Raw genomic sequence first — 23348 nt, 5'->3', positions numbered from 1 at the left:
GTCTGTGAGTGTGAAGGAGAGGGGGGTGTTCAGCTGCTGTCCGGTGTTTAGCGAGGTAGCAGCTAGGCTGTGCTGTGCCAGCGGCGGCTAACAAGATGCACACAGCTACTGCTGTGTACACTATAGAGGTGCCTGCAAGCTAGTATATGTTTATTTAAGAGGGAGAGCAGCTGTTACGGTACGATACAAACGCTAGCAGACATGGCCGGAATTATTAAAAAGCAAATTCTGAAACATTTATCAAGGTAAGTGTCATCTTTGGCTTTGCGTTAGCCAGTTAGCCCAGCTGGATGATGGGTTTTAACGTTACTGAATACCACACAGCAAACGTCAGTTCGCTCGCATTTGCCGTCTTCGTGTAGATGCATCGATTTATACATTGGTTACTATCCAGCTTAACGCCACATGTTTGAACAGCCACATGAGAATAACGGTTGGACAGTGAACGCAGCAAACCAGCTCAGCATGAACGAGACAGATAATGATAACTACATTAGTTTTTCACGTGTTTTTATGTGTGTTCTGAATAGCGCTATAGTACACACACTGCCTTAATACTTGCTTTGGAAAGATGATAGATTCAATGGGCCTAATACCCCTCGTCACTGCTGAAAAAAAAAGCTTTGCCCATGTCCAACTGCCCACTTTGTCTTTTTATATCACGTATTGGTCCAGGGCCCTAAAGATTGTAGTTACAATGGGAATGAAAATGCTGTCTCTTAAGTAGCATCCCCTTTGTCGTTCAGGCCATTTCTATCTACCCATTTATCCTTCTATCTATCTGTCTATGGACGGATTAACCTCCTAGAGGGCCCTGTGGTAAAAATTTGTTGGTGGGCCCCCACTGACCTACACTATAAATGGTGCTTTAATCATTTTCTCGAGCTCTCACCTTCATTGATTAATCAGCAAATATATCAGTCATTTGAGAGAAAATTAATTGCCAACAACTTTGATGGCAATTGGGATACGTGTTTGTAATTTTCGGTCCATAAAAAAATTCCAAAAAATTCACTGTTACTGGCTTCTCAAATGTGAATTTGCTTGTTTCCAAGTTTATTTTGACTATGATAGTCATAGCTCAACATATTGGGGGTTTAGCTATCGTTTATCTATCATGTAAACCCTGCTGTTGTTGCCATAAATCTCTTTTATCTTATCAGTAAATATGACTTTTTTCCCCCAGTCATCCACTGTGAAATTCTGCTATTTCTTAGCCCCCCTAGGTTTTGGCCTCAGTTGAACTCCTGAGAAGTGGTTAAGAAACTGCTGCTCCTCTGAGTTCGCTACAAGACAGCATTCATTGAATAGTGCTTTTGCTGATTGGAGTCTTGCGTTTTTTATTTAGCAAATTCTGTATTGGTAATGAAGTTGCTTTTCTCTCAGGGAACTAAGCTTGATGTATTGATCTTCTGACGGTGTGGTCACACCACACCTCAGACACCTCAGCGTGATCATGCTGTAGATACAACTGATCCAGTTTCTGCAAAGTGTTTTAGACTTTATTGCACTGCCCTCTTAGAAAACGGTGGTCTATCCATGATGTGACGCTGAGAAAACTCCCCCTTGCTTAGAATAACAATTTGAATTCTGCCACTTTTGCTCAGTTCTGATGCCTTTTTTCCCACTGTCACAATGCTACTTACTGAGCAATGATCCGCTGGAAACTTGAGGCACAGCTTTATTTATAACAGGTAAACACTGGGTGCAAGTTGTGTTACTCGAACAAGCCGATGTGTGGATCAAATCCACCTGGGTGCTATCTGAACACATGCTTCAATGGAAGGGATACAACTCAAGGAAATCTGACCTTTTGTGCAAAGGCGTTGGGTTTGTCAGTGCCCCATATTTGCTTAAAGTTGTTTGCTGACCTAGAAACAGTTCAGAATCTTAAACATTTCTTCATTTTACATGGAATAGCTCCTTGTGTTTTTAAATGTGTTCGAATCATCAAACTGATATGGTAATGGATTCAGGTTTATGTGAAAATATTAGAGATTTTCAGACATTTGGACCCCACTGTATTTATGTCATGCATACAAATGTATCAGCTTAGTAGATGTCCTCTGGAGAAGATTGAGCTATGATTAATGTCTAAATCAACCTGTTTGACCTATTGTACATGAATGAATGAGTGAATGTTCTCAGCTGAAGTTTGCTGTCTGAATAGTCAGTAATGCTTCTACAGTTTTAGTCCGATCACAGGCTTTTTTCAGCAACATTTATTCCATCTTGCACCCTGTTATACATAAACAAATACTGTACTCTAGGCATCTTCAACATCCTCTCCAGATCTTTCTGCAGCTTTTTTTCTGTACACCTGGTCTTACTTTCTATATACGTAATGCTGCTGCTCAGGATGCACAGTTTGTTTCTTTTTTTGGTTTTATCAAGGCAGAACGTGTTGTGTTTCCTGTTGACAGTGAAAAAAAAATAATTTAGGAGGGAGATCAATGTTGAAATGTGTTTAAAAGGTTTCTCTTAACCCGGCCAGATGGGGTAAAGGCTAAAGCTGAGCATGAGCCCGGACAATGGGCGGGTGCTAAACCAGAGGCTTTCAGTTTGACTCACTGTTATTCTCCTCGTCTCTGTTGTCCCTTTCAGTGAACAAGTAAAAGAGCTATTTGCACCAGATAGGACATAGTGGAGACATAGGTTGACATGCAAGCATGTTAATGTTGTGGGTCATTGCCTGTTCTTTGATAAGACATGAGCTTTATAGTTCAGTCATCTCTTCGGTTATGTTGCATCCTGCTGTCAGAAATAATTACTTTTAAATAATTGTGAGTTGGTGCTATCATTCTCAGCTATCTTTGATATTTCCTTATTCATTTCTGACTGAGTGCAGCTGTATTCTTGATAGTACACTGGCAGGAAGATGACAAGATCATATCATATCATCAGTTTCAACCCATCTGCAGTCTCTGCAGTCTCTGTTAATGGCAAAAATTTATGTATAAGTTCACAGCCACTGTATATTTTGTTGTAAACATCCACATGGACAAACGGTGGATTTCTAAGGGACTGTTAAGTTTGAACTGATCTCTTCAAGGCTGATCCTTTTGTGTTAACTGTTTTAAGAAGAGTGTTGGCATTGCTTAATTGTAAAACTAAATAGTTGTGATTTTGGCCATGTTTGCACAATGACTTCTTTCTTGCCTTTGATAAGCTGTGGAATTTCTGTAGTTTTTAAACCATGCTAATCTCAGCAATTAACCTATATTGCTAGTTTTATTTATAATAGAACCATTGTAGTCCTTTCTCTAATGTAGGTCTTAATCATGTACACCATCAAATGACTTCTTTTTATTCTTATCTTACAAAAAAAATGTATGAGTTGTACAGTCGAGTCAAAGCCCTTTTTCCATTTTCTGACATGTGAACTAGCTCTACACTTCAAGCTTGACTCATGAAAGGCCCTTGGAGAATGTGGGAGTTAATATGTAATGTTAATTTTAGGAAAGCAGTGGCCTGGGTTTTGTCAACAGTAGAAGTGCAGAGCCGTTACTTTGCTGCTCAGCACAAAAGGACAGCTTACATTTTGACTAGCTTATCAGGTTTATCAGGTACAGTTTGGTGTTAGGCCTAACAGTGTTAAAAGTTCTAACAAATTGGACTGCATTCGCATGTCTTCAGGCTGCGAGCCACACACTGTGGCTTTCTTTATATGACACTAAGTCTGTGGCTTTTTCAGCTGTCCCATGGTTGATGTCTGAAATGTCACGGGGATTTGTCAGAACACCGTTCAGTCATGTATTGCATGTGCAATTAAAATACTTAACTAATCAATTTGCTGTAATTGCTGTTATATATTTCCCTGTGTTGGGCTGTAGCCTATTCCAGGCTGTTGGGGCTTGCTACATTAGCACCCTTAACTTAGACAGGGAGGACAGCTGTGTGACTCAAGTAAGGAGGCTGCTATTGTTTCTCAGGATGACTCATTCAGTTGCTCTACTTCAAACACATCTTAGCCAAGCTGCATAATTCATTTTACTCTCCCAGACCATCAGTGACGTGTGCTGGTGTTTCCCTGATTAAAGTTATATAAAACTCCTCCAGATTTAGACTCTGTCTTTTCACCTTAAAAGTTTATTTTAACAATTTATCTGGTTCCTTTCCTTAGGTTCACCAAGAATCTGTCCCCGGACAAGATCAATCTGAGTACGCTGAAGGGGGAGGGGCAGCTCTCCAACCTTGAACTTGATGAAGAGGTTCTGCAGAACATGCTGGACCTGCCCACTTGGCTGGCTGTCACTCGTGTGTACTGCAACAAAGCTGCCATCAGGGTATGTTATTGACTAGTCAAACCTGATTGCGTAGCTGGTTTGACAAGTGAGGCTCTCTCCCTTTTCTAAGACTACTGAACCACACAGCTGGTACAGAAACGCTGCGTGAATGGTGTCAATTTGGTTATCATCTCATCATTACTTTTCAAACTAAACAAAGGGTTTTTGTTTATTAATGCCAAAGAGCTTGCTTTTGAAATCCAGAGTGTGTAGAGTTGTAGAGGGAATGAGCAATGGCAGAGGAAGATTAGCTTTGCCAGAGGCACTGCTGAGGACATTATGATCCTTAAGACCAGCACTGAGGCAATAATAGAGAAGCACGCCATGATTCAAAGGGCCACGAAAGGCCAGAGGCTGGTGTGATCCTGAGATATACTGACTGATGTACATTAAGCTGTCAGGGTGGCTGGTTTGTATTCTCAAATAAAAGAATAGGACAGTTTGTTTAAAATCAGAAATCTTTAATAATTTGTTATTAAAGTCTATTCTATGCATAATATATAGACAGTCAGACAGTATTGCATATATATTATTCTTACAGCTGTACTGTATGATGATTTTATTGACTAAACATCCAATCCAGTATTTTCTTGCAGCTTCTTTTAGTCACTTTTAGTCAATAATAAGGTTTGTGGTGTTGCCACCAGTCAACAGAGTGACTGCTGACTCTTAGCAAAAACATCTTCTTTGCAACTGCTTGCTGTTTTTTCTTTTCATATTTTCTTCCTATTTTCAGAAATGCCTCAGGCATACTTCTCTTAAAAAAGCCCTAATTTGAAAACCCAGATAACTTGAACTGTTATATTACTCTATACAAGCCCCTTTTTGTTTTTAGGCTTCCAGAGATAGTGACTGTTTTTCAGTCGATTTAAGAGAATCAGAGTATCAATCCCTCTGATTTTAGTGATCCCCTTACTTTTGCTCTAGGCTCACCAGCAGGTCAACATTTGACTTTGTCCATTAATTTGGTTTTAAGAAAAACTAATGACATTAGCATCAGCCTCAGCTGTACTTTGTGTTAAGCACTAATGAGCAAATTTTAGCATGCTGACATGCTAAGCTAAGATAGTGAACATAGTAAACATCACACCTGCTAAACACCAGAATGTTAGCATTCCCACTGTGAGCATGCTAGCATGCTGAAGTTAGCGTTTAGCTCAGAAACGCCTCTGTGCAACTTAACAAAGCTGATGCCTCGGCTGTAGACTTGTAGTCTTCTTGCTAATCCTTCCCTGCATTTGAAACTATCAATGTCAGCAATTTCAGGATTTGTTTTAAACAGCTTTTTATCTTGTTTTCAAGATGGAAGTTATTGTGATGGAAACGCATACTGGCGATTTTTTTTGTGCCCCCAAAGGTCAGTGCTAGGTTGGAATCTGTCTGTTTATACGTTGTTGTTAATTAAAGTACAGAGATCTACAGTCACAGCATCCTTTTTCATTTCTGTGTAAATAATACACAGCTCCTCCCTTCCTGCAGCCAACAATAATCACAAGGACCTGGCTGCCTTCACCACTGCCTTAACACCTTCACAGCATGAAGGCTCAAGACTATTTGAAACTAAATGCAGATAAAACAGGAATTTCTGTCAAAGAGACAAACATTTCTTTTACTTTAAGAAAATCATTACAATCAAAGCATTTTGTCTGAAAACTTAAAAACCATCCATGTGTTTCAGCCACTAATATATCACATTTATAGATGAATGTATGGCTCTTTGCTTTAATTGGTAAAAGGTCTTTTTCATGCCTTCAGTTCTTTCAGAATGCAGCTACGAGATCTTGAAATAGTACAGAAAAATGTGTCACTCCAATTATCACATTCTTTTCACTAGATAGGTGTAAGGTTTAGGATGAATTTTAATGTAGAAATTGTTAGTGTATATCATGAATCTCTTTAGTTCACATTAGCCAGTGAGACATCACCCTTTGATGATGGCAGTATGACTCGAGATATTTCAGCATGGTAGTTATTGTTGTAGCCCCTCCGTCACGCTGCGGGAGCTTGATGCTCACTGTGCCCTTGTGCCCAGTGAATGATAAACAGTGCAGAATGCTGTGGCAAGTGTTTGTGACTGACTCTGTTGACCTTGCTGTCCTTTCTTTTCAGATACAATGGACAAAGTTGAAAACAAGCCCTATCTGCTTGGTAAGAATGATATTATTTCTGTCCTTATCCAGAGCACGTCTTTAACACTAAGCTTCCCCTTCGTTTTCTAATCCAAAAATCCAAATAAGTTTGGCATGACTTTAGCAGTGCCCCATTTTGTAATTGTATTTTTTGTTATAATGTTCCATAGGTTGTGCTCTTGTGTTCTATCATCAGTAAATATTAGGCCATTTCTATTTGTCCTTGCTCAATGGTATGCTGAGAGTCAGTTTCTTCTTTTGTGCAGTTCTTGGATAAGGTAGAGGTAGAGATGAGGACATGTGAAGAGCCTCGTCCACCCAATGGCCCCTCTCCTATAGCTATTACAGCAGGCCAGAGGTAAGCCTGCATAAATCTTAAGTTAAGCTGACATGTCTGATGATGAATATTGTACTACAAGTCATGTACAACGTGAAAAGTGCCTTTGTTGAGGAAACTGCTTGAAAATATTCGATAATAAACACACGAAAAACTGTAGTAAATGAGTATAACAATATATATTGTTCAAGTAGTGGAATGTTCACTTAAACAGTGTCAGCGGAGATTCCCTCGAAAAACAGTGAAACTCCCTTTTATATACCATTCACAAGAATGGAGAAGTGAAAAATTATCAACTTTCCGCCCAACGAGAGCTCAACAGAGCTCAACACCCATACAACAAAAGGGCAAGAATAAGTTATTGAGCTGTTTATGCATTAACACACTCTAAATAAATGCTCAGTAATTTCAGGAAAGAGACGTTCTTGGTATGAAAACACATTGTGTATTTACAGCGAGTACGGCTTTGCTGAGAAGGTGGTGGAGGGCATGTCCGTTAGGATCAACTCCATTACCATCAAGGTGCAGGCCCGTGCCTTCCACGCCTCCTTTGAGCTCTGGCAGCTACAAGGAAACAGCCTCAACCCCAAGTGGCAGCGCAGTGACCTCCGCTACACCCGCATCACCGACCCAAAGAGAGGAGAGGTACGGTGAAGCACACTGTTATTCTCCTCCTCCCCCAGCTTTAACGCTGTTCTGTCTGAAAGTCGTGCTTAATGCCGAGCTAGATTCAGTGTTCCATCACAGAAGCTGTGTGTGCTCATTAAGGCTGCAGTAAATCATTTAATCAAGCTGATTGCTTTGGTCGTTATTAGCCAGAGGGACCATATTGAGATGAACAACCTTTCAGAATGATCTTGTAATCCACTTAAAAGGAAATGTGTCTGTTGCCTTTTCTATCTCTGTGTGTCTAAAAAAAGAAAAGACATTATCCATACCACACTAATACTAATCATTCCATATAAATGTCAGAAATTGGTGTGTTTTTCTTTTTTTTTTTTCTTTTTTAAATCTCATAGTGTTTTTGTGCTTTATCCCAGCTGGATGGTTTGATTTGTTTATTGTTTCAATCAGGTTCTGACTTTCAAAGAAATTAACTGGCAAAGTCTACGAATCGAGGCAGATGCCATTGAGAGTGATGACCAGGACCTCGGTAGCACCCCGTTACGTCTCATCACCAACCAAGGACGCATTCGCATTGCTCTAAAACGCAGAGTAGGATTGTGTTTCTGCCATTCATTTACTATTCTGTCATGGAATTGGTTAAAAATCACAAATGTGAACTCATCTAAATTACAAATGATTTGTCCCAAGCCTTATTCTTCATTGTTCCATCTAGATAAAGGACTGTAATGTGTTGGCATCCAAGCTGCTTTTCATTCTGGACGACCTGCTGTGGGTGCTGACGGACTCTCAACTCAAAGCTATCATCCATTACGCCAAATCTCTCAGCGAGGCCATGGAGAAGTCTGCCCAGCAGAGGAAGAGCATGACTGCTGAATCCCTGCAGGTCCTGCCCAAGACTCAGGAGCTTTTAACTCAAAATTAGTGGGCACCAGACTATTTCTGGATGTGTTTTCTATACATAATAGGTCAAGCTTGTGTTTGCTTCCCTATGAAATTTATGTTACAAGTGAATCTTAAGTCATCTGATCATCTTCTGTCTTCTGTTGTTTAGACTGCGCCTCCATCTCCTGGCCTCCACAGCCTATGGACAGAGCCCCCTTCTGCCCCCACTGGCACTCCCAGCAACTTGAGTCAATACTTTGATCTCTTTGATGTCAAAGAGTCTTCTTACCACACCTTTATATCCCGCTTGGACTTACATGTATGCAACGACAGTTCCTCAATGGATGAAGGTTTGTTGAGAATAACTCACCATGTGCCAGAAGTTATTGATAGTCGTAATTCTCTTTTAACTTGAGTATATTTGTGCTGTTTTACTTCAGCATAAAGCCAAGATTGCATGCTCAGAGTAATCCTTACATTATAGTGAACTCCTTAGTATTTGAAGGATGATTTTATGTAAATGTGGCTTTTAACATCTGTAATGTGATACTGCATAGATGATCCTCCCCCACCGGGCTTGCAGGGTGCGATGCAGCTGACCTTCAGGAAGCTGGGTTTTGACTACTATCCCATCCACAGACCTGGTGAGTGTGTTGACTGATCCTTTCTGTGACCATAACTTAACTGCAGTAAACCCTGAGGCCTTGCACTGCTCCAGCTGAAACCAAAGCATTCAGTCAGGACTAGCTGTTAGGAGGATTACTCTTCAAGCAGACTAATGGCTTGGGAGAGTGTGCCCAGGGCCATTATTCTTTGTGGAATTTCTAATGTGTAGAATGTAGAACAGCAGGGTCACCCTTTAAGCCCATTATGGTCAATTAAACAGTTAGAAAAAAAAGTTTTTATTTTTATTTTTTATTTATATACTTTATATGAACATATGTGTGAATATGGGCTTGGAATGAATGAATGACTCCTTTACTACATTTTATTGTGTTGTAGACTTAAATCAAGAGATTTCAATTCCGATTCTGAGTTTTAACCGGTTAATAAAGTGTCTCAGAAGTTGTTGGGTGAGTTGGCACCAATGGGTACTGCTGTGGAAACTGAAAATCAGTTCTTGTCTAGTGCTGATGAGAGTTGATACTCAAATACCTGTTGTCACAATATTCATGTTTTCAATAGATCTTTATTGCTTGCAAGCAAGAGCCATTAATCTGCATTTCACAGACAATGACTGAGGAGAGGCAGTCTCTCCTCAGCTGTCGTAACACTTTGATACAATACACAACTGTAAATAGCAGAGGATGCACGGGCTTTCCATGAAGAGGTCAAAATGACCTTGCACTTAACTTGTTTATGCCTTTCTTTTGGCCTAGACTTTGTTGTTGTTCTTGTACCCTCGTAAAGTCACAACATCCCTGTCATCCTCCTTAAACCTCCACTGGAAGCGTATCCTGTTGTTTGCAAATTACGTTTTCAACATTCTCAGAAAACATGTACACAGGGGAGACACTTTAACCCCATCCAGGCCAAACTCTTGTATAATGAGTTTCTTTGTATTTAGTTTGCAAACAACATGAACACACCAATATCATGTGGGTTATATATAACACATCTACTCAAAAATCATGTGCATAACAGAGGATGCACCTGTTCGAAACATAGGTCGCATTGAAGGACATTGAATAATGCCATTTTCCTCATAGCATCTTGTTCCCTTAAGAATAGCTTGTAATAGCTTTGATGAACTTCACTACATTTTTCATTTGCCATCATCAGGTCAAAATTTTAGTTTGTTCGGTTCTTTTGTCTGTGCCCAAATCCCTAAAAAAAATACTGCAATTGCCATCAGCATCACATCATGCTCCTTTTTTACAGACCAAAAATGAATTGTAATTTCTGAATTAGTTTTAAGTATGGAATGACGGCTGAATCATAACTATCTTTTGATACCTCTGTTATCCAGCTGACGGATGTCGACACTGGGAGCGACACAGTGGAGCCATGGAGGCTCAGGCCCAGTGGGCTGGAAAGCTGCTGCAGGAGTACCATAGGAGAGTAGAGGCCTCAGGGTTTCCAGGGCCACACACTGAGCCAACCAAGGACTCTCCTGCAAAGACAGCTCAAGGTAGGAACGCAGAATTGATATAAAGATTTGTGTTTTTATAGAAATTCTGCTTCTTTCCTCTTTGCAGAACATAGAATTGTACAGATGCAATGAACGATTAAAGTTAATCTTGACATGAGAAATAGTGGTTTGACTAAACTGTTCAAAGTCCACGTAGTAGGAGCTTGTTCAGTTGTCATGGAGATGGTTCCATTCACATGCTTAACTTTTGAACCATTGCTACTAAATAAGTCCTGAAATTGCTAAAACAGCCCATATGTCAGCAAGTCCATCTCCATGACAACGAAGCAGAATATTTGAAACTACACTCTGACATACACTCAGATGCCAGAAAAACAACTGATGTTTGAGTGAACGTCACTGCTTTGTTCTTGATCGTGTGGAAGCTTGTCACTGACTGTTTCATCTCCCCTGGACATGCTTTAGATGGACAGTCGAGTCCCAAGTCAAACAGCTCTGACAAAGAGCAGGCAGCCAGCAGGAACTCTATGACAGCTCCTACAGGGTCATCACTGAAGCGGCTGCGATCGAGCTGTGTGGTGGTCAGGATAGATGACGTGGACATTCACCAGGCAAGCTTTTATCATCAGCTGATTCGATTTACCTGCTCTAACACAGGCTTTGCAGTTAAATTAATGGATTGAGGGATTTCTGTTTCTCAGTGGTAGCAGTCAGGCAGTGTCTGTGCCATGGCTACAAATAAAATCAGAAAATTTTAGCAGTGACAAAATGGTGCAAGCTTTGGACTTATTTTTAATTGCTTTAGTTACAGATGGTATTGATATTGAGGAAACAGGGATTCATGAGAGTAAAGTTTTAAATGGATCCAGCAACATAACTCTTATCTGCCATGGATCATACAACAGCCCTTGTACTATTGTAATGCATAAAATATTCCTAGTTGTGATCACCAGCTCCCTGCTGTAGATTACATGCATGACAGCAAAGATAGATTAGTTAATTTAATGCTGCAGATATAAATGAGTCTTCATTCAAAGAGATGGAACTTTGCAACTAAGAGTGTCTTAGTCACAAAGTGAAGAAATTCATTATTTGCATGAAGAAAATAATGTAAGTGGTTTTCTCTTTAACAAAGCCTTAGCTCTACTGTTAGCTAGCCAGCTAACATTAGTGCCATGTGCCGCAGCAGCACACTCATCACTTACAGCTCAAATCGGAAAAAGGCATGTCGGATTATCAGCCCTGCAGGCACCTTCCTGACAAAAGTCCCTTTCAGATCAGCCATCTGATATGTTTTATCAGATGGCCAATATGACACATTGATGCCATATTGTATAAATGTTTGGCATAAAATTGCCCCTGTAACAAAAGAGTACTTGTGTAATTACTGTACTTAAAACAACAGCCGTATTCAGAAGGAAACAAAAAATTCTTGACGTTTTAAGATAAATTGCTACTGTATTATTGTACCTCAGTAAGAATAGAATAATCCCACATCTGTCACTTCACTTGGCTGCTCTAGTGTCTTTCATCTATGACTGAGAAACCCCCTGCCACTTCTAAGTTCAGGCTGATTCTGCATTTTCTCTTTGGACATTTCACTCATTTCGCCACTCAACTATGTAATTTTTCCAGGGCTGTTTTAAGTTTAAGAAACTTAAAATAACTTAAATCTCATTTGATAGAACAAGAGAGACTGTGTATATCTAGGTCTCCACCTTCAGTTTGTGACCGAAAGTCATTGATGTTCAGACTCGGTTGGTTTAGTTGGTTAAACTTAGTTTCCTCTTTTGTTGAGTTATGTCGTGAATGAAGCATATAAATGAAAAATTCAGTCCTGTATTTGGTGATATTTCCCCCACTGTTTCTAACCTCTGCGCTTCAACATTCAGGTGTCTACAAGGGGCCGTCAGAACAAGAAGACCCAGTCTTTGTTATCCTGTAACCGCAAAGCTCTGCGTTTGCCAGACAATGTACCAGCAGTTCATCTGCAGTTTACTGAATACTACTTTCCTGACAACCCAAGTCTCTCAGGTATCATGCAACTGTCTGTCAGTTGTACTCACATATTGTGCTGTAAAATTTTTTTGGAATTGTTTTCATTGCAGCACAACACCCCTCTTACGTTAAATGTTGTAATACAGACCAGTTTATGTGCTTCTGCCTTGTTACATTTACATGACAGAAGCACAACTCACTAGCCATGTGATATATTATCAGCATTTAGTCTAAAAGTGGAATTTATTTATTTGTTTCTTGTTAATTTTGAGATTGGTTGTGTCCAATACAACGCAAGTTACAATTATGATTTAAAAAAAATGTCCTCTATCTGCATTTCTTTGCTTTCTTTCCTTCTTCCAGTTCCCACCTCAAACCTGTACGCCCAGTTAAACAGCCTGCAGCTGTGTGTGGACCCAGCCAGTGTGCTGTGGATCAGTCTTTTTTCCAGGGGGCTACTGCACACCCTGGACCAGGTCAAAGCTTTCTACCATTTGCAAGACAGTAGCAAGGCTGAAGAGCATGTAGACATCCGCATGGATGCAGCTCAGCTTAAGGTGAACACACAACTGTTTTTACAATATATGTTAGTGCTTTATTATTATTTGTTTTAGATCATTCTTTATCTCTTAAAGTCATGTAAATTGTTTGTCTTATGTCCCTTTCCATAGCTGATAATTCCCTTGGATTCTTCCATATTGGACCATCCAGAGCGTCCACAGTCCCTGTCTGTTACTGTACCCCAGATGGTTTTCAGCAACACTCGCCACTGCCCCCATGGCTCCAGAGCTGACCTCAACACTATCTATGACATGTTTACTAGCTGCTCTTTCTTCCAGCCCACGCCACCCTGCCCTTACCCCAGAGACCTGAGTGCCTTCCACTCCATTCCCTCCACTTTCCTCCATCACTCTCAAGAGACAGAACCCCAGCCTCTAGACAGAAAGCAGCTGAGATCGCAGGATGTCTGGTCTCTCAGTCTGTCCCGTGTAACCCTAGGTTTTGATGGGGCACGACGATTCCCCAAAGGCAGGACCCAGCCGTTTGTTGAGCCTTTTGCCATGTCAGTGTGGATGTGTCAGCCCGCTGCCTTTAAAAGTGGTTCGTTATCTTCCTCTTCCAGTCCCAACAGAGCCCACCAACCTTCTCCAGAACAGGAAGAGGCTTCGCTTGCCTCTGTCCACTTCCTGGCTCACACCATCACTCCAGTGAAACTGTGGCTCAACCACTATCAGTATGTAGCACTGCTGAGAATGAAGGATGCCATGGCTCGGTTAGGGGCAGAGTTGGGCCGGGATCTACAAGATGTTAGACGGGCTCGTGGCCATCAGACAAAACCCACCACTGTTTGTTTTGCTCTCCTGGTGGACTCAGCAGAACTAGGTCTTCTGTTGCCACCAGTCAGCTCAGAACCAGAGGAAGAGGTCCCCCAAACCCCAGAGACAGACAGCCCCAGCATAACGGACTCTGACATCTCCCCGACTCATCACTCTGCAGATGTGGTTCTTGAGGACAGTGGGCTGGAAAACGGAATCTCCTCCATCGGTACAGCTGTCGCTGCGTTTGGTCAGGATGAACAAGATGGCGTGGTGGAGGAGGCATGTGAGGCTGTGGAGGAGGGGCTGGAGGGCGATGGTTTGACCACACAGGAGGACACGCCTGTTCTCTCACCTTCCCTCTCACCTGGACATTCCCCTGCCCTGTCCCGCGAACCATCCACCTTTAGCCTGGAAGGAGAGCTTTCAAGCGCCATTAACGTCACCAAGGATGTGACCAAAGATGCCATTAGTGCCTCGCTGGACCTCACCAAAGGGGCGTTTTCAATCACAAAAGATGCATTTAGCATCCTGAGTCGTGGCTCAGGGATGAGCAAATTGTTCAGTCCACAGGCAAAGTAAGTGCTAGTGCTCTCCTGCTGGGCTGTTGGCAACACAGTATCGTTAGTATGTCTTGAACCCATACTGTGCACCACATGCTTTTACTGTCTGTCCCTAAATGACTCTGTGTGTGGTTTATATGTGTGTGTTCATAGGGAACAGGTCCAGCGCTCAGAAGAGTCCACCCCCTCATTGGCTGCCAGCCTGCGCCACCAATCCATGAAGCAGTCGCCTTCCCAGCATTCCTTTGATAGTGCAATTCTGGAAGGCAGCCTACCTGATGAAAATCTATCTATGGACAGTGATATCAGCGACAATTTTGTTGTTCTCATGGACTCGGGTACTTAAAATGCTTCCAAATTTCCAAAACACCTTCTCTGAATTACACAGGTGACATCTAGAGTAAGTTTGCATCATGTTTCCAGAATCAGGTATGGAGTCCATGCGTCCCAACAACACTCCAGCAGGCAGCCGGGGGAGTCCAGCCCCAGGGACAGAGGGAGGTTCATCAGCTGACCTCAGCAGCTCCCTGTCCCAGAGTACTGAGGATGTGTCTCAGGACATGGTGGGTTACTACACTCAAAACAGATTTTATGGGTAGATCGGTGGAGCTACGTTATTCAGTTATTACTGAACAAAGTAATATCTTAAAGAATAATAAAAATCTTATCAGTAATTTGAACAATCAAATTGAAACCTACTTTTCAAATCTGAATCTGCAGTGGTTTAAATGTGACTTCACTGTGCTCTTGTTACAGTCTTCAGTGTTGTTACTGATCACAAGTGGAATGGCCTGTACCATGGAATTAAAGGGAGAAGACCAAATCGTGGCTGTCGAAGTCCAAAATCTGAGTCCTGTTCAGATGGGTAATGCCAGGGTATCGGACGTGCTGGCTGGTCTCATACAAGGTAAAATGAATTGTTGTAGACACACTGAAAATTTCTGTTCAACAAACTCTTTAAAAATTATAATCTGTCTTGTCACATGCAGCACTCCCTAATTTATATTAATGAGTTGCTAATCATATTCTAGAAGATCCTATATTTAGATTAGTATTTTTGGATAGGCTTAAGAAAAAGGGAAAAAGAAATAAAGTAAGTAAATCATTCCTGGTCTACTTGGAAAAATAATTTGCCTCACCGACGCTCTTTGTGTTAAACAAAAGTTGAATAATTAAAAATCCTTAGAATTACATCTACTCTACTACCCTCATTAAAATATTTTTCATTTTAAACATTTACCTGCTGAATGAAAGATGTCTGCTACTTCAATGAAAAGTCCATTCTCTGTGTATGTACACTAGAGAGTTTGGATTTTCACATCACACGTGTGTGTTACATATGACTGAATTGTGATCGGCTCCAAACTAGGTGTGATGCCACAAAATCATCTTGTATACATCGTGGAAAGTAACTGGTAGTATGAGCAGTATAACATGCTCATACTAATATGTCTTCCCTTCTGTGTCCGCAGCTCCTGGTGGACCAGTCCAGAAGCAGGATAGGAAGGGTAAAAGTGGCTCTCCAGCTGTGCGCATGCGAGCAGAAATGGGTCCATCTGCAGCCCAACACTCTGTTCTGGCCGAGTCTTTGGGCTTCCTGGATGTGAGAGTGCAAGACTGCCAGGCAGAGTTGTTAGCCTCCACAGTGGCCAACATTGGGCCTTTCCTCGAAGACGAATTCAGCGTTGATGGTCAGCCAATGAAATTACACATGAGCAACATCACCATCACTATGAAGGTTGGTTGGTTGGTTGTTGTTGGTCAACTGATTTCAGATTTGCTCATTATAAAACGTTTGCTGAAAATGCATTTTATATTTTAGTTTAGATACTTTACACATAGATAAGATGTGAGCTTATTTTCCTCACTAAAACCAAATTTTGAGGATAATCCACTCTGTAAATCCACTGAATTGAAAAACTTATATCGATTGTTTTTAATATATAACCTAGTCTTCAGTAATGGGTAGCCAGTGTTGAGGTATGTGGTGGTATGTGAAGTAACAGGATTCCTTCTTGTTCTTTTTTTTTTTTTTTTTTTTAAGGATGATGGCCCTAGAAACTACCCTACAGCCCCTCAACCTGTCCCAGCCACATTCATTGTAGATCAGCTTCTCCTCGAGCGCAGTGACGATGGCATCATGAGGCTCAAAGGTGGGCAAGGGAAAAAAAGCATTATTTGTTTAGTTTCATTTTGTGTACAAATTTACTGCTTGTCGGTTATGTGGATACACCCAATTTTCAGCAGGATCATGAACCGTAAAACCAAAAGTAGTCAAGCTTACAGTATCTGTAAGATATTTATAGAAAGATGAACAGAAAGTGATCCTCACCATTTCCCTTTTGTTTAAAGCGTCAGCAGGTGCTCCTGTGGCAGGACCAGACGACACAAACAGATCCTGCACTGTTCAACAGCAGAGCGAGGTAGGCAAGAACTAATACAACCATATGTTTGTACACTTCAGCTGAGCGTATCTGTAGCTAGGACCATAGCCAGGATTTTATAAGTACTGAGGTCATTAGTCTTTCTTTTCTTTTTGGACAGAAAATGTGCCTAGGTTTATTTGGTTTGGTTAGAAAAACACCCAGGCAGATACAGTATGCAGTCATTCAGTTTTTTTTTAATTAAAGTTAAAATTTGAATGGTAAAATATATTGTATACATAGACACAGTATATAATATAGTATACACTTTAATTTTATTCATCAAATTTGGCATCTATAACGAATTTCTTGCTCCAACCACACAGGAAAAAAAGGTTATTCAAAGACAAATAAACAAGATATGACATGCTGAGCTGAGGCCTCAAGGATGATGTAGTCACTGGTCATTATCCCACATACCATTTCCTCATCCAAATTACCCCCCAAACTGGGGACATGACCTCAGTGTTACAGAGCTACAGTTCTGTTTGTAGCATTAACACTCAGCTTAGGGATCCAATGAAAAGCAGGATGTCTTTATTTAGTGTTATTAAGTTGTATGAAATGTCAAGTTTGAAATCAACATTGTGCTTGCAGAAAAGTTTAGCAACAATGAGTCAACTATGATGCCGTGTATGGCTCTGTCTTAGACTTTCACAAGGCTTCACGTTGTTTGTTCTCCTTTGAATGGCCCACTGAAGATACCCAAACTGCAGCTGAGTTAGATTCATTCAGATTAGTTTCTGCTCATTTTTTTAATCCAGTATAAATATGATTATATGAAGTCTCAAAAACAGCAGTAATACTGGTGTTCTGTTACTGATCAGCTGTAAGATAGAATAATCAAAGAGGTGCACAAGACTGTACACAAGATTGTGTAATGGTATTGTAATTACACCTGTTGCTGTCAGTCAGAATCTGATATCTGCCCACTTGGCATGTAGCACCTAGTCAGAGCTTGCATTCGCCGTAGCTGGAACTAACCTATCCAATAATCCTGCGCTTACAGAAAGGAACTCTGGAGTCGCAGCTTTCCGATGCTCAGGCTGCCCTCACCCAGGCCCTCAAAGACAGAGAGCGCCTCCTTCTGGAAGTCAGAAAGTATAACCCCACGTTTACTCTCTGAGCTTCTCTGTCTTCACCTCTGAACCTTCTTTATTACTGCTCCTGCTGAGGGACTGTAATTGGATGTATTGGGATGAATGTCAGGAACCAGCAAGAGTGGTGCAAAGCATGTCTGGGCATTGGACATGTTTGAAAAGAAAATTAATCCAAGTTGTGGCTTTAGATCACTCCCTACATCCTATATCATGCTACTCATGAGATTCCAAAAGAGCCCTTGTAACAATAACTGAAAAGGGAGCCTAGTAAACTAATTTATAGGTACATTACTGGTACTACTTGTTAATTGGGCAGTAGATAGTCACTGCTGCACGACACACATATTATTCTGGTTATTTCTCATTTAAATTAGTGTGGACACTAAACTTGTGGTTTTAGTGTTTGTCACTCAGCATGCAAGGGTAAATATCATCAAGCTTTAATTCTCTCCAGTTCATTATTTGTGTTATGGAAATGTTAAGTCAGGCTCATGCCGAAACCTCCTCTTCACATGCTTTGACACTGCCAGACAGCTGCTAGTCTATCAGTCGTCCCTTCTACAAAACACAAATTACTGTCAAGCATGCTTTGTGAACAGTGCTAATTTACACGTAGCACATTTAGATAGTCATAAAGCAAAATAGACTTAATAAGTAATGTAGAGTTCTTTTGTTCAAGTGTAAATAGATAGATTCATGTGGTTCTTTTCCTTTAAAAGTATTATAAAGGTTTTATCAGCTGTTGTCGAAAATGTGGTGTAAAAGGTAGGGAAAACAATGCACTTTTAAGAAGAAAAATACAAGTAGCAGAACTACGCTGCTTTCATGGAGAGACAAATGCATCTCAGTTTCTACCTTGGTTGCTTTATCACCAGGGTGGAATGGTTACACACTCTTATCAAGTGCTCACCGTTCTCGGAAAGCGGGTTGAATCATTCCCCAGTGTTATATTATTCTTTGAGTTGTGAAATGTTGATCATGCGTCTTTTGTACTGTGAAACAATGTGCTCTGTGGTTGAATGTCCACTCAAAAGACGACACGCCTTTCGTCCTCTCCCTCGGCTGTGGAGAGCAGGTTGCACAGTAGCTTCAGTATTGTTACTGGGTTTGTCTTTTCACTCTAACTCACTGGTTTTAGAGAGGTTTAGGATTATACCAGCAACCAGAGATTCAGTACTTGATCTTCTTGAAACTTGTTTTGTAGCTTGCCAGGAAACGACTCAGATCGCTAGTGTTATTACCTCTGTGCACATTTGTCGTGTATAGTAATCAGACATAATGAACTTAAAGGTCACCGTGTATGTTGTTTTACATGTGTATATTTATTTAGAGTTGTCAATGCATTTTTTTTTTTGTTAGAACAGATTGACCACAGTGTATTGAAGCCATATCAAAGAAAGTGACATTTTTAAAATCTATGGTACTGATAATGTATACACACACAGTGTTTTATGTATGCCGCCTAAATCACTACAAAACCTGATATATTTCACTGTTTAATCCTGATCTGCTGCAGAGATTATCTATCAGGCCAGCTGCCAGTTTAAATTTCTGTCACTTTACTTTATACATGCATAAATCTGTGATATGCATCAATTCAAACAATGATGGGTTTGTTAATCAGAGATTGTTTAACAATATAACATTAATTTTATGAATGCTTCCATAAAGAGGACGTCTTTGTCAGCTTCACACAAATGTTCTGTTGTTACATGAGTGGGTTAGTGTTTTGAAAAGCTGTTACGTCTGTACCTTTCACTTCCATTCATCAGTGTCCCATCGTGTACTCAGGAGCCCTCTGGTGGCTGTGACTTGCCAGAGCACTCCTCATTCAAACTATCAGTATTTTTCTAACTTGTTTTTCTTTCTTTTTTCCGTCTTTGGTTGCCTTGCAAGCTATGAATGACAGATTTGCATTCTTAAAGAGGAATGTAAAATATTTAAGCAATAGAAAGACAGCTTTGGTTTAACCAAAAAACACAACAGAACGTTTTTGATGTGGAATTCTTCAGTTCTTGAGATGACTAATATCAAAGTGAAATGGTTTACCTGTCTATCAGGTTTTCGTGTTTCCCTCTCAGCTGCATGCAGACTCAACACATCCTCAATCTGTCAGTGTAAAAAGGCAGAGGTACTGCCCTTTAACCTCAGCATCACTTATAGTTGTGATCTTCTTCTCAGCTTTTGGTGTTTATGTTTTTGCATGGCCTTAGTAAACAAAGATATGTTGGTACAAAATTGAACGTCCAGTGCTGGATGCAACATGTAGCTGTAAAGTTTGCCCAGTTTCTCTCTCCTCAGTCAGGCCTCAGTGTTAAGTAGCATCCCTAAACTGCTGACAAACTGGTGCTCTGATACCTGTTACACTAGACTTCCTTTGCACTCCAGAGCAGACTGGGGTTTTCACGACAACCAAACCCTTACCCAGTGTGCCATGCAAAAAGGAGGAGGTGGACTGAGAGTGAAGCAGGACTCACTTCAAAGTGTGTGTTGTTCTCTCTCTAGATGCATGTACTAAGTGATGTTATGCCTTGTGGTTTACTTGCACTCGTGTAGTAAATTCACTGGAAATTGCACTTGTTTTAATGTAAATCACTTGAAAGGATTCAGAGGATCTTCCTAAATGACGCAGATGTTGAAGCCCCTGTGGACAGTTTTTTTTTTTGTCAGTTGTGTAGAATTACATTTTACATTGAATTTTCTATTGTCTTTACCACTTCATTGAAACTAATATAAAATTGGTTCTGTGAACCAAAGCTAGTATGTGGAAAATATTTTAAAAGTGGAAGAATAAATGATTAATTGCTCAACACTTTTCAGTTGTGCCTTTGTGTTTTAATAGAAAATGCAGTTCTTAAAATGTACAAAACTTTGTATGTTCAAAGTCTCGTTAAGGTTATTTTAATAGTGTGATCCACAGTTTGTTCGACTTGGAAATCAATAAAAAAAAAAAAAAGTCTACATATTTCCAAATAAAACCTGAACACAGAATTCACTTTATTTTGGCACACGAAAACTAAATGAGCTAAATGATAAGACAAAAAACATTCCTGTAAATTTGGAGTAAGTCTCTATTATCATGATACCTAGTCCAAACCAGTTCCAGTTACTCTTAATAAAAGTGATAAAACCATGACATTTAAAAGCCTTTCTCCAAATTTCACCGACTCTTAAAAGTAACTGAGGCACAAGACCAAAGATTTTCAAGAATAAAACTGTATTTACAACCATAATACATTAATATAATTTTACACCATTTTAACTGTGTGGCGCTTCAAGCATTTACCTTACCAATTACAGGTAAATGACAGGTCTACTTTTCTGCTGCAAGAGATGGGATTATATTTCACTGCTGCCCCAACCATTCTTCCACATCACAGTCAATACTGAGCTTGGTCAGGTAGCAGAGACCAATCTGTGCCTTGTTGGTCTTCTGTCTCCATCATCCCCATACAATCTAAAGCACAGGTGTCTCAATGAAAGAGAATGTTCTTATACTTGGTGTTTGGAATCTGATCTCGGCTCTTCAGCCTCCTCACTGCTTCCCTCATATGTTTGGGCTGAAGAGGTGGTGTATCTCCCCACTTCTCACAAACATCCAGCGCTGTTAGGACAAAGACAAACCACATGATTGTAAGAATTTTAACTACAAAAGGAAAGAAAAGGAGGGGAAAGGAGCCAAATAAAAAGCCACCTTATTTATATATTTGAAATTATTTTGTAGAATTTTGTAAGTCTGCCACTCACCTTCCTCAACAATTTCCCCGGCAAAAACCTTGGCAATACCAGACATGGCAATCACTACATTCTGGGACACTGATGATCCTGTTATGGACTGGATCAGCTAGAAAAAGTGAAAGAAAAATGATCACCTCAAACAAATACTATATTTTGAAATAGTTAAAAACATTTTGCCGATGTTCATAAGCATCTAACCCTCTTAATAGCAGCCTTAGGGAAGGCAGAACGCCTGTACATCTCATAGCGATTCAGTTGCTCTTCAGAAAAGGACGACACCAGAACCCTTTAAGACACGGGAAGATTGGGGGATGATGGTGAAGTTTAGCACTGAGACGAACACAAAATTCAAGAATTAGAAAGATCCTCTGTCTGAGTTAAAAGTTTCACTCTTACTGCATCTTTTGGATTTCATCCTCATCGACCTTGTGGCGCTTCTCCTTCTTCTTGTCTGGTTCCACCTTCAGTCTCTTGGAAGGAGGCTGGCCAGAGGTTCCTTCTTCCTCATCTTCTGCAGCTGCTGTTTCCTTCACAGGGGAAGATAAAATTGTTTACATCCACTAAAAGCAGGTGCTCTTTGTAAAACCACACAAACACATGAATGTTACTGAGACAACCTTCACTTAATCTTATTTCATATTTCTTAATTCTTTTATACAGATTTAACTTTGACTATTATAATTATTACATATGCTACATGTTATTTAGCTGTTATTGTCTCTGGTCTATTTTGTGCTTTTGATCTTTTTCAAAATATGAACATGCTGATATCATACATTACCATTAAAGCATCATATCAGCACTGGTGTCAAAACATGTCTAAGGATAGTGTGCCCTAACAGGAGGTGGTGTAAAAGCTAGAGTGACTTAGGAAAACTCATGTTCCATAGATCTTTGAATATGAATCCCACCTCCTCCTCTAATGTTAGAGAAATGTAGCTCCAGAACTCACAGATTTAGCCTCCTGTTTGGACTGATCTTGAGAGGACGAATCTTTGTTTTCATGTGTGGGCTTTGCTGTGCCAGGTACATCTTCAATTTCCTCTGCTTTAGGATGCTCCTCCGTGACAGAAGTCGTCCTTTCAGATGTATCCTCAGCTTTGATCCGTGCAGGGTCGGCCATAATCACTCAGTTGGCTTCAGATTCTGAAAAAAATATCAGCGAGGTAGGTGATTAGTTATCACACTGGGTGGATAGTTGTAATTTTGGCCTCTATATCCAGCTCAGGTCTAGAACAAAATTTACATGACAAGTCTTTTTTTACTATCTACCTGGTAAGCATCAACAAAGAAGATATGGACTTGTGTTTATTGTCACACTTGTATCGAAACTTGAGAGAAAATTAGTATAAAACATGCACCTACCTTTTCTGCAGCCAGGAGTCAATAAAGCAGCACAACAGCCAAGCTAACGGTTAGGCTAAGCTAACGTTAGCTAAAGTAAATTGTGCTAGGTAGCAAAGCGGCTAACGCATGAGGCATGTGTATTGCTTGTTTTACCATAAACATACACACACACACGGAGACACACGGAAAACCCTCTACGGTTACTGTTATTTTAATTTACGAAAACCGCTAAAGCTAAGAAGAACGACAACATCAAAATGCTACTTCCCGAAAGCATTGTATCCGAATTTCCGTTTCCGCTTTGTATCAACTTTATTAACACAGCAAAGTGTGTACACTGAGCAATGCTAGTATTAAGCACGTTAGCATTAAATACGACCCTTTCTATGTATTTTTTTCTACAAATATCAGAAACAAGTTTTTAATCACGGCGCTCCCATTTTATTCTTAAAGCACAAGATCCAAACCATGTCACAACACGCAGTTTAGACATTCACCCCCACTGGTTAC

At 40.3% G+C, this 23348-nt stretch overlaps 2 protein-coding genes across 2 annotated transcripts; one reads left to right on the top strand and one right to left on the bottom strand.

Moving 5' to 3' along the window:
• Positions 1-68: 68 nt before the first annotated feature.
• uhrf1bp1 (UHRF1 binding protein 1) lies at positions 69-20553 on the top strand. Its single transcript, XM_041055488.1, has 21 exons — positions 69-245; positions 4124-4286; positions 6396-6434; positions 6682-6773; positions 7208-7397; positions 7827-7967; positions 8092-8262; positions 8431-8611; positions 8819-8905; positions 10231-10392; positions 10819-10964; positions 12246-12387; positions 12715-12908; positions 13023-14245; positions 14384-14568; positions 14654-14793; positions 14987-15137; positions 15703-15968; positions 16275-16383; positions 16583-16653; positions 17663-20553. Exons 1-21 carry the CDS (start codon positions 202-204, stop codon positions 17777-17779), a joined length of 4014 nt encoding a protein of 1337 aa, XP_040911422.1. The 5' UTR covers positions 69-201; the 3' UTR covers positions 17780-20553.
• Positions 20554-20951: 398 nt separating this feature from the next.
• On the bottom strand, positions 20952-23139 carry taf11 (TAF11 RNA polymerase II, TATA box binding protein (TBP)-associated factor). The gene is made up of 6 exons (XM_041055476.1): positions 22857-23139; positions 22444-22637; positions 21888-22018; positions 21690-21777; positions 21501-21597; positions 20952-21357 (listed from the first exon to the last, which is right to left on the bottom strand). Exons 2-6 carry the CDS (start codon positions 22612-22614, stop codon positions 21227-21229), a joined length of 618 nt encoding a protein of 205 aa, XP_040911410.1. The 5' UTR covers positions 22615-22637; positions 22857-23139; the 3' UTR covers positions 20952-21226.
• Between the last annotated feature and the right edge of the window lie 209 nt (positions 23140-23348).

Source organism: Toxotes jaculatrix, chromosome 2 (genome assembly GCF_017976425.1).
Source record: "Toxotes jaculatrix isolate fToxJac2 chromosome 2, fToxJac2.pri, whole genome shotgun sequence".
NCBI classification, from domain to species: Eukaryota; Metazoa; Chordata; class Actinopteri; family Toxotidae; genus Toxotes; species Toxotes jaculatrix.
The sequence above is the reverse complement of the archived record's forward strand: the minus strand, read 5'-3'. Positions and strand labels throughout refer to the sequence as shown.